The sequence below is a fragment of the Necator americanus genome, chromosome III (assembly GCF_031761385.1).
Source record: "Necator americanus strain Aroian chromosome III, whole genome shotgun sequence".
NCBI lineage: Eukaryota > Metazoa > Nematoda > Chromadorea > Rhabditida > Ancylostomatidae > Necator > Necator americanus.
The window spans coordinates 14,341,826-14,355,454 of NC_087373.1; the positions used below are offsets into that span (position 1 = coordinate 14,341,826).

Genomic DNA, 13,629 nt, shown 5'->3' on the forward strand with positions numbered 1-13,629 from the left:
GATGTACGTAACGATTTCTTTAATTTCTTCCTCTTTGCTTTCTTGCAGTTATCGTCACCTCCGCATTCAATTTGCGAGATCAATCAGTACTGAAATATGTATTTAGAATTGTTTATGTGGTATCCGATACAGTATTTCGTTCACTTTATTACGTACTATATTTGTATGAGGAATAGGAAACGCAATGGCGAGAACTTCATTGCGATTTCGCCCTCTCGAAGGTCACACCCATCATCACATGAACACGTGGTGTAATGGTTCAAGTCGATAGTGGCCGTTAACATCCGAAAACTTTTGTGATAGTCATGTTTTCGATGATAGTTTTTTCTCGTGAAATTTGCACGTCCCTATGTGTCATAGTTTCTGCTGTTCCTGCAATTTTCCAGCAATCCCAAATGTTTCAGATTGTCCTTTCGCTTATGTTCAACAACGAATCGTTCAGTTCGAGCGTTTCAACCACGAGTTCCACTTCCTCGTCACATTTCTCCGTTGAAAACGTCGTTCACTTCCCGAACAAACCACGTCTTTCTATAGACGCTACCGCGAGAGCGACAAATGCTATCCGATTATCGCCTGGATTTCTTGAAGCAGGTGAGAATATTCTTAGGTGAAGCTGTATTACTCAAATAATTCCTTCTTACGTGCTTTTTTTTATAAGTGGCCAGGGGGAATTCAAGTGATATTTTTGTCACGGTAACTGCAGGATATTTTCCTACGTTGGCTGCTATTTGAAGCCTGCAGTCTTATTAAATGGGCTTCCATAGGCCGATTCTATCACCGACAAATTTCTAACTTTAAGGCTATAGTCTGGAAGTGAATAGGTGTCAATATAGTTGAAAATTCTGGAATAATCGAGTAAGACTAGAGGAATTGTACTATGTTTTTCTTCGTTTTTATCTGTGTTTATTTGAAAATCTCCTTTTTATTACTTCTTCTATTTTTTGCCTTTTGATCTCGAGATAAAAAAAGAAGAGAACATTGCCCTAGCTACATACCCTTCCGGGGGATCTACGGCATGAGAATCAGAGCAAAGGTAATATCTTAGAAGTTCGTCCTGTGAGGTTTTTCGGCGTATTCCAAGGATAATTGTAGGTGTTTTGCGGAGAATTTCAACGAAAGTTTTGAATATGGAAATAAAGGAGGGTTGTTTTGAATTCTACTGAAATTTTTACTATTTTCCAGTATTTCTGGTTTTGTACATTTTCTTCTTTCAAGGGAACTTTCGAATGTTTTCGATTACGATCTGTATGATGTTAAACTTATGTGTCTTGCTCAGACATAACTATTTATCAGTTTTTAATAAAGGCCTTCACTAAATGATACGTACTACGACTTATTTCTTTTAATTTTCTATTGTTCCCATCTTTTCATTCTCCTCAGCTTTACACCCTTTTTTAGTTCATTTCTCCTTTCGGTATACGATCTGTGTCGGTTCATTTTCTCTCATCGCGCCTTCAACTTTACGTTTCTTTGTTCAGGGTTTTAATGTATGAAAGTTATGCTTACATTCTTTTCTACTTCTATTCTTAGTTCCATTCTTTAGGAATTTGTCTTGACAGTCTCTGAGGGTTTTTTTTCAAACAATTCATACCACAAGATGATCCGTGTCTTTACAGTTGCGACATGTAGTAAAGATGACGACGTTTCGAGACGAATTCATGAGGCAACCAGACGATACAATCATTTTGGAGCGGAGGTGTTCGCGAGGTGCGGATATATTTATCGTATGACTCAAATCGCCCTTTTTTTTGAAATTAGACCAAAATCCTTGTATAATTAACTATGTTTGTTAAACGTTAAAATAAATCAGTTCTATAATAACAATTTAGATTCCGAGAAGAACTAGGTTCTGGGCCGAAAACGTACGAGCGATTACGGCAGAACTCTGTTAGAAGACGATTAACTAAGGTATGTCTGAACATCTTTGTCTCGTAATTTTCCGTGATCCATTTAAAATTTCGGAAATTTCCGTCTTTTTCTGATAGTGCGTGGTCAATCAACTACGTTTTTTCGACAGGCATTCAACATCGATTTTATTGGGTGTTACATGTCCTGCTGCCATCTGATCTCGTCATTGCAAACACGAAAAAAAGTGCCACACATTGCGCAGAGCGAATTTCTGCGTCATAGAAGAAGACGTAAATCGTCAGCAAATATTTCCTAAATGATTATATGTTTATTAGAAAAAGTGACGTAAGCAAATTCATCAACACCACCTAGGCCCAGTCAACAAATTGTATGTTTGTCATCACATGAAAGTATAATAGTACATGAACCGAACCAGTCCATGTGTTTCGTGAAGAGGATGTGATCTTCCCGGAAATTCACTATCCGCCGAGTATCCACGATCATTTACGCCATCATCGCGGATCGATGTGTTTGGGAAGCACCGCGACCGTAACCGCATTACCTGATTCCCGGCGCTGGCTTGTCGCTTCCGCTCTACGTGCCCACTGTGCTGTTTTCCGCGCTCGCGCTACGGCGCCAACCTTTCTTTGACGGCTCTCCACGCGACGTGTACTCTTTCCACTCGTCGGCGGACCTTATTTGGGCGCCGTCCACACCCAGACGTTTTTCCCCGCTCTGCACAACCCGACAAAGACTACCACGCCCTGTTCGACGCATATGTGCGGCCTCCCCTTCGCTCATTCGGTTACGGTAGGCGCAAGGCTGAAGGAGAAGGAGAAACGCGTGCACACCAGGGCGGTGCCCCCGTGATAGGACATATTACAGCGTCGCTCGCACCTGTGCTGCTGTCACACTCGTCTACCTGTCAACCGCGGCGAACTGTGTTAGCTGTCAAATTTTCGAACGCCTACGACACGTGACATGATGATGATAGGGGGTTGGTTGAATTGGGTGGCGGAGGTGTCACCAGATGGTTTGGCGGCGACGATGGGGTCAGTGAAGGGCTACGTTGGCTCGAACGGGCACACTGTTGTACTGTGGTGATAGAGATGTTGTTTTGCTCGTGAGATTAAGAAATACGCAGTGAATATACAGAGTTCTTTGAATAATGTGGTAATGGTTGAACAGACTGGTTGAATATTAAACGTCTTTATATGAGCTCACTCGCTCCTGTAATATAGGGTTTACTAATTGTGCGGTTCGGAAGAATCGAAAACTGAAACGCGCAACTTTTTCAACATGTCTTCCGCGTTCAAAAAACAGGATTTTTACTTGTAAAGAACCAAAATACCATCAACCACATTTCGCCGAAACTCGTACACGTAGAGATACTCGTCGCAAGACCTTCCAAAAAAAACCAACCTTGTCGCCGAAACGTATAGGAGCTCAAAATTACCTTTTTTGAAGAGCTCAGGAAGAATTTTGGGAATAATTGATGTTTGGCGTAGAAAGTTATCCGTTTTTCTGCCGTTTTAGTAGCTAATTTTTGAGTGGAAATTTGGAATTTAAGAATTTAGCCTCAGCAATCGTCATTCACAGAGCTGTTAGTTGTCACTAATTTTACAACTCCATTTTTAAGAGACACCGTTATCTTTTTCAGCATCCAAGGCCCAAATACGCATTCATATCAATCAATCGTATTAATTGATCGTAAAAAATCATAATTAATTTTACAAATAGGCTTTTGCTTAAGATCTCTTCAGAACATGTGTTGAACTTTCCAGATGGTTGTTATGGAAGTAATAGCACATAAATAATCTACTTTTTTATGTAGATGAACTTGCCTTCTTAGGATGAATCTATGGAGCATTTCAATCTTTTCATGAATTGCTTGAAGGATTGCTAAGAATTCATGGAATATATCAGCACAGTTTATCAAAACAGTAAAGCTGTGGTAGTAGTTAAGTTTGTGTACCTGGATTTAAAGGAGCTACGTATTTTTACAGGGCAATCACTCTAACTCTAAGGTTGTCCCATACGTATAACAATATACGGTAAAGCATCCGATACTATATCTTTTTGACATGTAAAAATGTTTGTAATATGGACATAAAATATTGGTATGTATTGGCAACGTTTGTTAAGCAACATATGGACATAATTCCATGGTGTTTGAAGAGGAGATCAGGTTCCAGCGTCCTTTTTTTTTTGCCCATTGTCAAATACTGCTAAAGTGAAATGTTTAGGATGTGTGTGACATTTTTCTTATAGAATTCTTTCTAAAAATGTTTGTAGAGCAAAAGAAAATGCTGTAAATTTTAGGTAGACAGCAACGATGATTCTGGAAGAGCCACCACATCTTCTGATACCTCTTCGGTGTGCGATTTTCCCGGCGATGATGAACCAACGGGTAAGAAAATCTGTTCATGCCTGGTTGAAGTGGCGTCTGAAGTGCAGCCGAATTAAGAGTGGTGTTTTTGGAGCTACTTTTACTAAGTATATAAAGATATTATAAATAAATAAATATAAATAAATATAATAAATACATATAAATATATAAATATATTTGAATAACTTGTATGGATTTGACCGCGAGTTTTTCTTCAAAGATCCAAATAATGAGGTGATTTTATGAATGCGATCAAGATTAGGTGATCAACGATCAACAGCCTTGAACGATCATTTCTATTCTTAGCGATTCTTAGCGATAACTCTAGAAATTGAAGGCTCGGAGAACACGGTCGAGATTAAGGGCGGGAACTTTTTTTATGTGTGAAGGAAATGAGCAAATTCTTCCAGCTTTTCTGCCCTATCGTAGTCGATTACCACCGTTCGGCTCGTCTCAATCAGTTTACGATCCAAAAGACATCTCCTCGATTTCCGCACGGTTAGAGCACATCAAAAACGAGTTTTTCGCCGGAAATGACAGTGAGTTCTTATATGGCAAACAAATGACGGAAGATGCTTTTCAAAAAGATTCGAACTGAAACTTGGTGTTTTCAGAGCCGTTTTCATCCATGTCCGGTTTCCAAACTCCTACCACAGCATTGGGAGCGGCAATGCAGGATCTTAATATGAAAAGTGAGTTCGCGTGTGGTTCCATTTTTTCTACACTGTACTAAACATTTGTTTATTTACTTATTTGTTCGTTTATTCATAACACACGTCAAAGGTGCTTGTGAAGATTGAAATGTAAGAGAATATTACACAACAATGAGCAGCTAAACTAGGTTTTGATTAAAAAAACGTGTAATGCTTATTTCTAACTTTTTTTTAAGAGTTTGGGTAAACCAGATTAATCAGTGTACCCTCCTTTTTACACCCGTATGAAATACAAAACAAATATACGTGAACCATACTTCACGGTCAACTCAATTAATCGGTACTATGTTATTGATGCATTTAATTTCTGGATTTACAGTGGATGTCTCGAGTTTTCAGTACGATGTTTGCAAACCACCATCCGAGCCTATCTCGTAGTAGGGAGAACACTAAAACACAAAAAAATAAAATAAATTAAAAATAAAAAAATAAAATTTAAAAAAAAACCCTACGAATGCCGCCTTCGAATGGGTGTTCGTGAAGTAGGTTCAGACAAAAAGGATTAAATCTTTGACAAAGTTGTACTCACCAACTAAAAACCTCGAGACGAATATGATAATTTATAGTTCGAAGAGAGTGTCAAATCGCATTCACCCTTATTTTGCTTTTCTCCGACTACGCGCTTTACATTTACAGGCGCCTTTGCACCAGTGTCACCGAAAAGTCGGCCAACTCATCACAGAGGGATGCCTCACAAAAGCGGCTACCGGATTTCCGATCTACTTCACGTTAGTGTCTTTCCTTTTTATCATCAAGCGATGTCAAAAATCGAGAATTTGACACATTGTTCTACTCTTATTCATTAAAATGTTGCCTTTTAGGATGATCCAGTTTTTCGCAAATCCGAAGAGTTTTCATCTACAGAGAAGGTGCATAGGGTTCCGATTAAATTAGTGCAAGCCAGCTCAACACAAGGTATGCACAATCATCTACTTCATATGTTCCCAAAAACTGGAAATAGTGGGAAAAGAAAGTATGACAAATTTGGAACACCCTAATGAAAAGCTTTATTGATTAAATACAGTGAATTGCCGGAAAAACCCGGATGTAGATGTTTTTGATCTGTTGTATGAACAAAAAATAGGCCACCGGCTGAGAATGAGTCGAAAACTATAGTTGCTAGTAGGAAAATTGTGGAGGAACTCTAAATGTCGTAAGAAGCGTTACGTCTTGGGCTCCTCAAGGGACTATGTGGGTATACTGAATGCCCTTGTAAACGTAACCAGCGAACCATGGTGCAGAGGTTGCTGGTACAGGTTCGAACTAGAGAAAACAGTGGCTTCTTCCAAGTAACGGTGCAAAAAATCACACAATACCTTATTTTAGGCTGACGCTTAATCCTTTTCTTTGCAGACTTGAGCTCAAGTCGAGGGCGATACCATTTCGGTCCTTTGAATGAGCAACAGGAACATGACATTGGTCCAGTAAGCGAACAGCAAGAGACTCCAATACTTGAGGATCAAGACATGGATAGCCCCACGAGCCCGTTGGCTAAACATGCTAGAAGTGAGTGTGTTCCCCTTTTTTTCCCCTTACTTGTTCCAGCAATCTTGACAAATTCACTCGATCCCTCTACTCCGTTTTATTTTTGTGAACTTTTGCACATAAAAGGGTCAGATGTTGAAGAACTTCTTTCAGCTCTTTCTTACCCTCTCACGATCAACGTGGATACTCAAAGCGTGACCTCGGATTTGCCTAGCTCAATCTCGTCATCTGTGAATAGTTTCATCTATCACGGCTTAAACCAAGAAGAGCTCAAAAAACAACTGGAAGAATTGACGGTGAGTGGAGAACATCGTGGATGAAATGCTGTTCAGTTCAGTTAGATTACTCCGAAGTGAAATTCAAATGCTGCCGAAAGAGTCGACTAAGTTCAAGAGCTGCAGAGAATGGTTGGAGTCGCTGTGTCCTTGAACACATTTAAGAATTTTAAGTTATAGCTAACCGTTAGAGTGGTTTTTTTATCAATTCATAAATCCTGTTGGGTACCTCCTTGTGTTTGTGAGACCACTATCAAGGCAAATTTAAACTAAGAAATAAGAAAACGTGTCTTGTTGTTGTTTCGTTTTAGTTCAGTTTTTGTGGGTAGTAATGCTTAGCATAGTAACCGTTTTGGTGACCAAAGATTTTTAAAAAATTTCTCACTGCTCCACTTCATGTGTCAAGGAATTCCAGACAAAAGAGGATAATGTGAAATCGAGAAATTTGAGGAATGAGAAAATCCAGTAGTGATGTTCTTGGATTTACAAATACTACGAAGTATTGAGGAAACAAGAACCTTCCTTCCTCAACGGGTTGCTGCTATTTCAGTGACATCACTTGCAAATTCTTGTTACAAATAGGTGCCGTGAAACGGTGGATGTTTTTGAAATGTTTCTAGTCTTCAAAATTGAAAACAATTGAAGAAAATGTTGATTTTTTGTGCCCAACGATTGATTATGTCAATCGTCATTCAGCTCCTCTTTTCTTATTATTTTGAACGCTCTGCATTTTAAGGCCGCATCATGCAGGGCGGTGGCTCCGGATGCAAGTGGAAATATCAATCCTGACAAAATTCGCGATCAAATAGAAGTGGTGAAAAGACAGTTGGACGTCTTCCAGCAGTTGATGGCTGATGCAAAGGGCGAGCTTGACATGGCCCGAATGGAAGAAGAAAGCCAGGTAGCAACGACTTTCCGAGAAAATTACTCAGATACTTCTATTGATTGCGAAAATGTCATTATTTCAGGATTCGGCAGCTGTGGACGATATGTGCGAGCCGTCACCCTCATCGTCGCACACTGATTCAGAATCTCCACGGGATCGACGACTTCATCACTGCACCCATCCACATTGTGGAAAGGTCTACACTAAAAGTAGTCATTTGAAGGCACACTATCGAACGCATACCGGTGAGTTGAGATGAGTGTAGCCAAATTTGATTTTTCTGTCGTTTTGATCATTTAAAGGACTCAACATGTACAGTCGGGCTAAAACCGTTTGGAGCCTAGAGCAGCTACCTTTAGCGCTTGCGATCGAGGTGGGATCATCGCTAGTTCCAATCGCACTGCATCGATTAGTGACACAGCATTTCGAGAGCAGCAGCGCAACTGCAGCGAGATTCAGTTTGTTTTGACCCGACTGTAGATGTGAACTTCTAACTTATCGTTATCAAAAGGGAAGCTGGAAGCTTCATATCATCAGCGTACAGTATTTTTGTCCAAAAAAAGAGATGCTGAGAGAAAATACTGTCGACGCCGAACGTGCTGACGCTCGCCGCCGAACGCACCTACCGCGCTGATAAGCTCCTCGGAAAACCAGTGCCCGCCATCGCTTCTAACGCACTGTGTCAGCACTGTTGCAAGCGTGTGGCGGGTGCTGCAGCAGCGATGTGAGAGGATACAGAACTGTTCGCAGTATCACTTTAGCAGTATCTGAACTCTGAAGATCTTTATTCCCTAGAATTCACCAGAAGTGCCAAAATATCCCTCACAAGCTCTCTTTAATCCAACAAAACTGCTATTTTATCGCCTTCACTTCTCTAAAAAAAAAAGACATTTTTAAGGTGAAAAACCATACTCATGTCCATGGCCTGGATGCGAATGGCGGTTTGCTAGGTCAGACGAACTCACTCGACATTACCGGAAACATACTGGCGACCGTCCTTTCAAATGTGCACAATGTTCGCGAGCATTCTCACGCAGCGATCACCTAAGCCTCCACATGAAACGGCATTTCTAAAGCCTTCCTAGTAGCCTGATTTTCTTGCCTTTTCTGAATTCACTTACTGTGATGAGCTAACGTGTTGTGATGACAAGGACAATTAGTTGGAACTCGTATGAAACCAGCGGTTCAGTTATTCGTGCCGGGGAGATTCGGAGATCATGACAGGTGAGCAGTTCAGAAACAACTCACCGTCAGGTGTATGCGATTTCCAGCTGACTGAATCGTTGGGTTCGATGAAGAAGATTGTCCACAGCTACTTGTAGCTCACCGTTCCTCAACTGCAGGCATTTAATTCATAATTTAACTTATCATATTGACTCACTTATTTTCTCAGTACTCACTTATTCCTCGTCTATTCACTTAATGTTACACCCACTAATCAGGATCTTGTATGTTCATCATTTTGTTTCTTTCATGATTTTCATTTTAACCGCCTCTATTATGATGATTCACTTAGCTCCTAGTCCTTCGTATATTGTATCGGGTGATTATTGATTAGTTCTTGAAGATCTGACAGCCGGTGTTACTCATATTTGCGTGATTCATGTGTTGATCGATGCTGATCCTCGACCGATCCGCAATAATACTAGAATTGTCATCTTTAATCTAGTCACCATCGTTGTGACGTCGTTCATTCTTCACTCTATAGCAATACAACGTGCGCTATATAGTGGTTGAATCTATGTTTAAATACAATAAATCGATATTTCGGGTTTGATTAATTGACCGTTGTTGGAGTGCAACAGGAGAACCAGGAATTCTTTAGTAGGATGAGAAGGGAATTAGGATGAAAAATGCGCACGAGTTGCGCAGAAGGATTAAAATGATTCGTTTAGCGCTTCTTGCACTCTCAGTGCTGTCGTGAAAGTGATTTCTACATTTCTCTCGAATTCAAACCTTAATAAAGTTTCAATGATTTTATTCGCCCAAGCGACATACGTATATTTGGCATTGATTGTTTCGAACACGATGCTGTTTGTGGCAGCGCTAACGAGTAGAGGGGTTTGAGAATCAGTGAACGAAGGGCTGCGTATGTATGTAGACGCACCACGATCACTTATTCGACGGATTCGGCGCTGACTGCATTCGAGAGGACGAGGATGTGGCCGAAAAACTCAAAGAAATAGCTGAACAGATAGCTCGCTGATCCTTTTCATCATTTTTACTTCTCTTTCTCTTTTCTTTTCTTCTTCCGAATGTTTAGTATCGCCGACATCCTTGCTTGACTCGCAGTCTTCAAAAAATCACGCGAAGCTGAAGTTTCTCAAATGGACTCGAAAAACCAAATGATCGAAGGTCCTCATTTCCGAAAAAATCAGATTGGTGCAGTGTATGAGATCTTCATGATCGAGTTTGAAGCAGGAATTAACGAGCCCGAAAATGGATCCTGGATTTGTTCTGTTCTTAAGCTGAAATCTGCTTGCTTCTCTGCCTGTTTTTCCACCTCTCCTACTCCGGCTCTTAACTTCGTCCCTCCCACTTATATTTTACTATCTAATATACTATCACCATTTGAAATGTGTGTTTTTCTCTCTCCTTTTCCTTGAATTATATCGATTGGTCATCTGACGAGCGAAATGACGCAGTGTCGATGCACTGCAGAAGCAGCGGAGGACGAGCAATTGTCATTGACGTCCTGGCGTTGATAACTCTGCGCATTTCATTTCCTTACGTTTATCTATTTACGAAGTTCAATGACGTGTCAAACTAGATATTACCAACCAAAAAATGTGGGAGAAATGTAGTAATAGCAGACATAAACCAAATAACCTGACCGAAAAATTAATTAAGGAAAACGAAGACAAAGGAGTACAGATTTGATGTATGATTATGAGAGACCTTAAGTACCTGAAATACAACACTACTAGTAAAGTTACAAGGAAACAGCGTCTAGGGGATGTGCGATTTCTCAAAACATTAGCGGACTGTAGACGTTCTCCACCAATCACCAAAATGTCCTGCTTCAGGGCTACAACAGGATCATAGGTTCAACACAGGTATTGAGCGAGTAAATGCGGATGTTCATCTCGCTCGATCAATGGGCCGAGTGGCCGCACCGGCTATTTTAGGCTTGCTTTAAAAAAGTGTATGTAGAAACACTTTCTTTCGAGGCAAAGCAAAACGAAAGACTCGGTTTCCAGGTGTCAACGTAACTGCCCATTTTTGCCAGTAGAGGAGGAAGTATCTAATCGCTGATAATTGTAAATAGCGCAACGATATTTTTACTTTTCGCCGCCTTCAGAGACCTAAGTAGGAGTTGGTTGGAACAATCGTACATTTATTCCTTCAAGGGCCACACTACCCGAGGTCAGTGTTTTGATGTCTTGATGTTTTGATGTTTATAAATAATACCTGAACTAGTTTTTTCAACATCATAAGAGAGTAAACGATGTTGCAATAGAATTTTTTATTCGTTGTAGCAGTAGAACTCTGATTAGAAGTTAGATTAAACGCTCGTTTTGCTCCCAGCACTTTACAGAATGGCACTGCATTAACGCTGCGCAAAAGTACCGAAAGTCAAGTGATCGCCAATGGGAGATACTAAAGATAACCCACTAACTCCGGACCTTTACGTTGAGCAGCGAACCCCATTCTTTTCTTATTCAATATCCATATATAATTAATGGATAGCTGCGATTGTTGTCTTAAAATAGAACGGTATCATGACAGTAAAACTCTCTTATCGGATTCAGCTGTCCTTTAGCTCGTTTAAAGGCATTACCCCACGAATCTGAGGTGGTGCAGATTTCAGGTGGAGTATTCTTATAAGGGATAGTAGATTATGAAAAGGGGAGAGGGGGGTGATTCCGTCCATTTCTTCCTAATTCCCGTAAAAAACGGCCCGGAAGATGCGGTGCCGCACAAGGCTGGCGCGCTCCAGTCTAACTCCTTGTAGAAAATAGTGCGCCAGAAAGCCCGAAGCCGTATTTTCCGGGCTGTTTTTTACGGCAATTAGGAAGAAATGGACGAAATCACCCCTTTCCTAATCTACTATCCCGTATACGGATACTCCACCTGAAATCCGTACCACCTCACATTCGTGGAGTGCCTTTAACATCAATTATTCAGACAGTGGGCGGGTGTAGTGTAGCGGTTAGAGGTTCCGCTTCCTGCACAATCGATCAGAGGTTCGAGTCCGCCCTAGTGCTCACCAAGCCTGTCATCCCTCCGGAGTCGATAAATTGGTAACAGACTGGTCTAGGAGGATAAAAGCACTGACCTGACACATCGGCTAGCCATCGCAAGTCATTGTATAGGTCAGATACACGTTCGTAAACCTCAAACGATTCTGAATTGAAGTGAACCTGGGGGCGCATCCCAAGCGGATTGATCAACGCCAGAAACTTTATCCTTTATCCTTTATTCAGACAGTGGATGAGGTCCACAAAAATTACGTATGTTCTGGTTGTTAGTCATGAGGAACTGGAAAGCTGCAGTGAGTAAGGCAGTTTGCAGATTATTAGTTTATTTTTATTTTTTATGCCGTCTGTGTAACGGGTTTCCACAATTCGCCTCTAGCTTTGTACGCTCTTTCAGTAACGAAAGAGTGACTTTATTTTCTTATTTCTTTCCAGTTCTTGCAACTGTTCATCGCTAGCTCGGAGAGGCTTTCCTTGAGTCTTTGTAATGGAGGGCTCGGAGAGGTTCTTTGTAATGTACGTCTCATCGCTTGAGTGAAATCGCCGAAACCAAAAAGCGACCATACCATAAGAAACACGTTCGCTCCGCCTTGTCCTGTTGATATTACCAATGTCTTCTGTTGCTGTATGGCCATGATTGAACTAGTAGAAAAGCGTAAAAGGGGAAAAAATGTGGTGACAAGAATTGCACGCAATCTGACATAGAAATATAACATGTAAACATTTGTAAGTAGTGTGTGCAATGCAAACTTCAATGATTGTGTAGATGCAAAAACAAGGAATGACACAAAGTGCAAGAAACGATATGAAAGGAAAAGGAAGAGAGACAAGTACCAGAAGATATACACGACGTAGAAAAAAATCGGAATCAAAATCAGAAAACATTCTATCATGTCCTAGGTGCTTGTTGGTGTGTGTAGCTGCACACGTAATTACATATTCAACGCTCTCCAGTTTCGTAGTGTAAAGTCTTTATTTCTTAAGGTTCGGCTGAGGTCCGCGCACCGTGCGTGGCATGGCGGTGTTGCAGTTGCCCTTACGCGGGCTGCCGACTAGGTTGTAGTTGAAAAGTTTTCTAATTGTTTTCGAAATAATATGTAATACAGGATACACCACCTAAACTCAATATTCAAATTTTAACGCGAAACCTTCAACATCAGAAATTATGCACGAAGGTTTCGAAGTAGAACCAGAGCTCCGAGTACTTAGCGCTAATTCTCATATACTGGTCAGCGCCACAGTAGGATGAGGCCAGCGGTGATATTCCTGTTGTCATGCTGCCTGAAAGTCGTGAGAAGACACGACAAGGGCAGTTTAATCGCAAATATAAACCTAAACTGGGTATTTTATTCTGTTGTTGTAAAGAGGAATGGAAGAGCAGAATTTGAAGTTTATATGAAAATTGGTCTCTATAGCAGATAACTGTGCTATCTTCAACATCTGTAGGTAGATGTCATTATTCTTAAGCTTTGAATTATCGTAGATGATGACTGTGTTTGTCTAGCATGTTAATACCAGACGTATTTGTTATGTCTAGCGCATCTCCTAGATCTATATAAAGCCCACCGGGGAACGAACAACTATAGCTCTCCGACATCCTTTCTTTTACTCCTTTTGGTGGTAATCCTCTCAATTATAGTCTTCCGATATCTCTTCCTTCATCTATTGTGATATAAATGCATGTATATTGAATAAAGTTTAATTCCACAAGTTTGAAGCGACAGTGGTATTGATCTGGCCCTTTTTTCCCTTAAAGTCCCCCGCATTAAATTAACAAGGTTTTTTTTTTTGGTTTTTTGGTTGGGGGAGGGAGAAGGGGAAGGGGGGTAATAAA

At 40.7% G+C, this 13,629-nt stretch overlaps 1 protein-coding gene across 1 annotated transcript; it reads left to right on the plus strand.

The window, feature by feature from the left end:
• Positions 1-419: 419 nt before the first annotated feature.
• RB195_009563 (uncharacterized protein) lies at positions 420-8,670 on the plus strand (the record flags this gene model as incomplete). The annotated part of the gene is made up of 13 exons (XM_064190169.1): positions 420-591; positions 1,617-1,707; positions 1,830-1,908; positions 4,171-4,258; positions 4,648-4,776; positions 4,852-4,929; positions 5,587-5,678; positions 5,772-5,865; positions 6,304-6,456; positions 6,589-6,731; positions 7,447-7,611; positions 7,679-7,841; positions 8,495-8,670. The coding sequence occupies 13 exons, from the start codon at positions 420-422 to the stop codon at positions 8,668-8,670; spliced, it is 1,623 nt and encodes a 540-aa protein (XP_064047752.1).
• Positions 8,671-13,629: the final 4,959 nt, after the last annotated feature.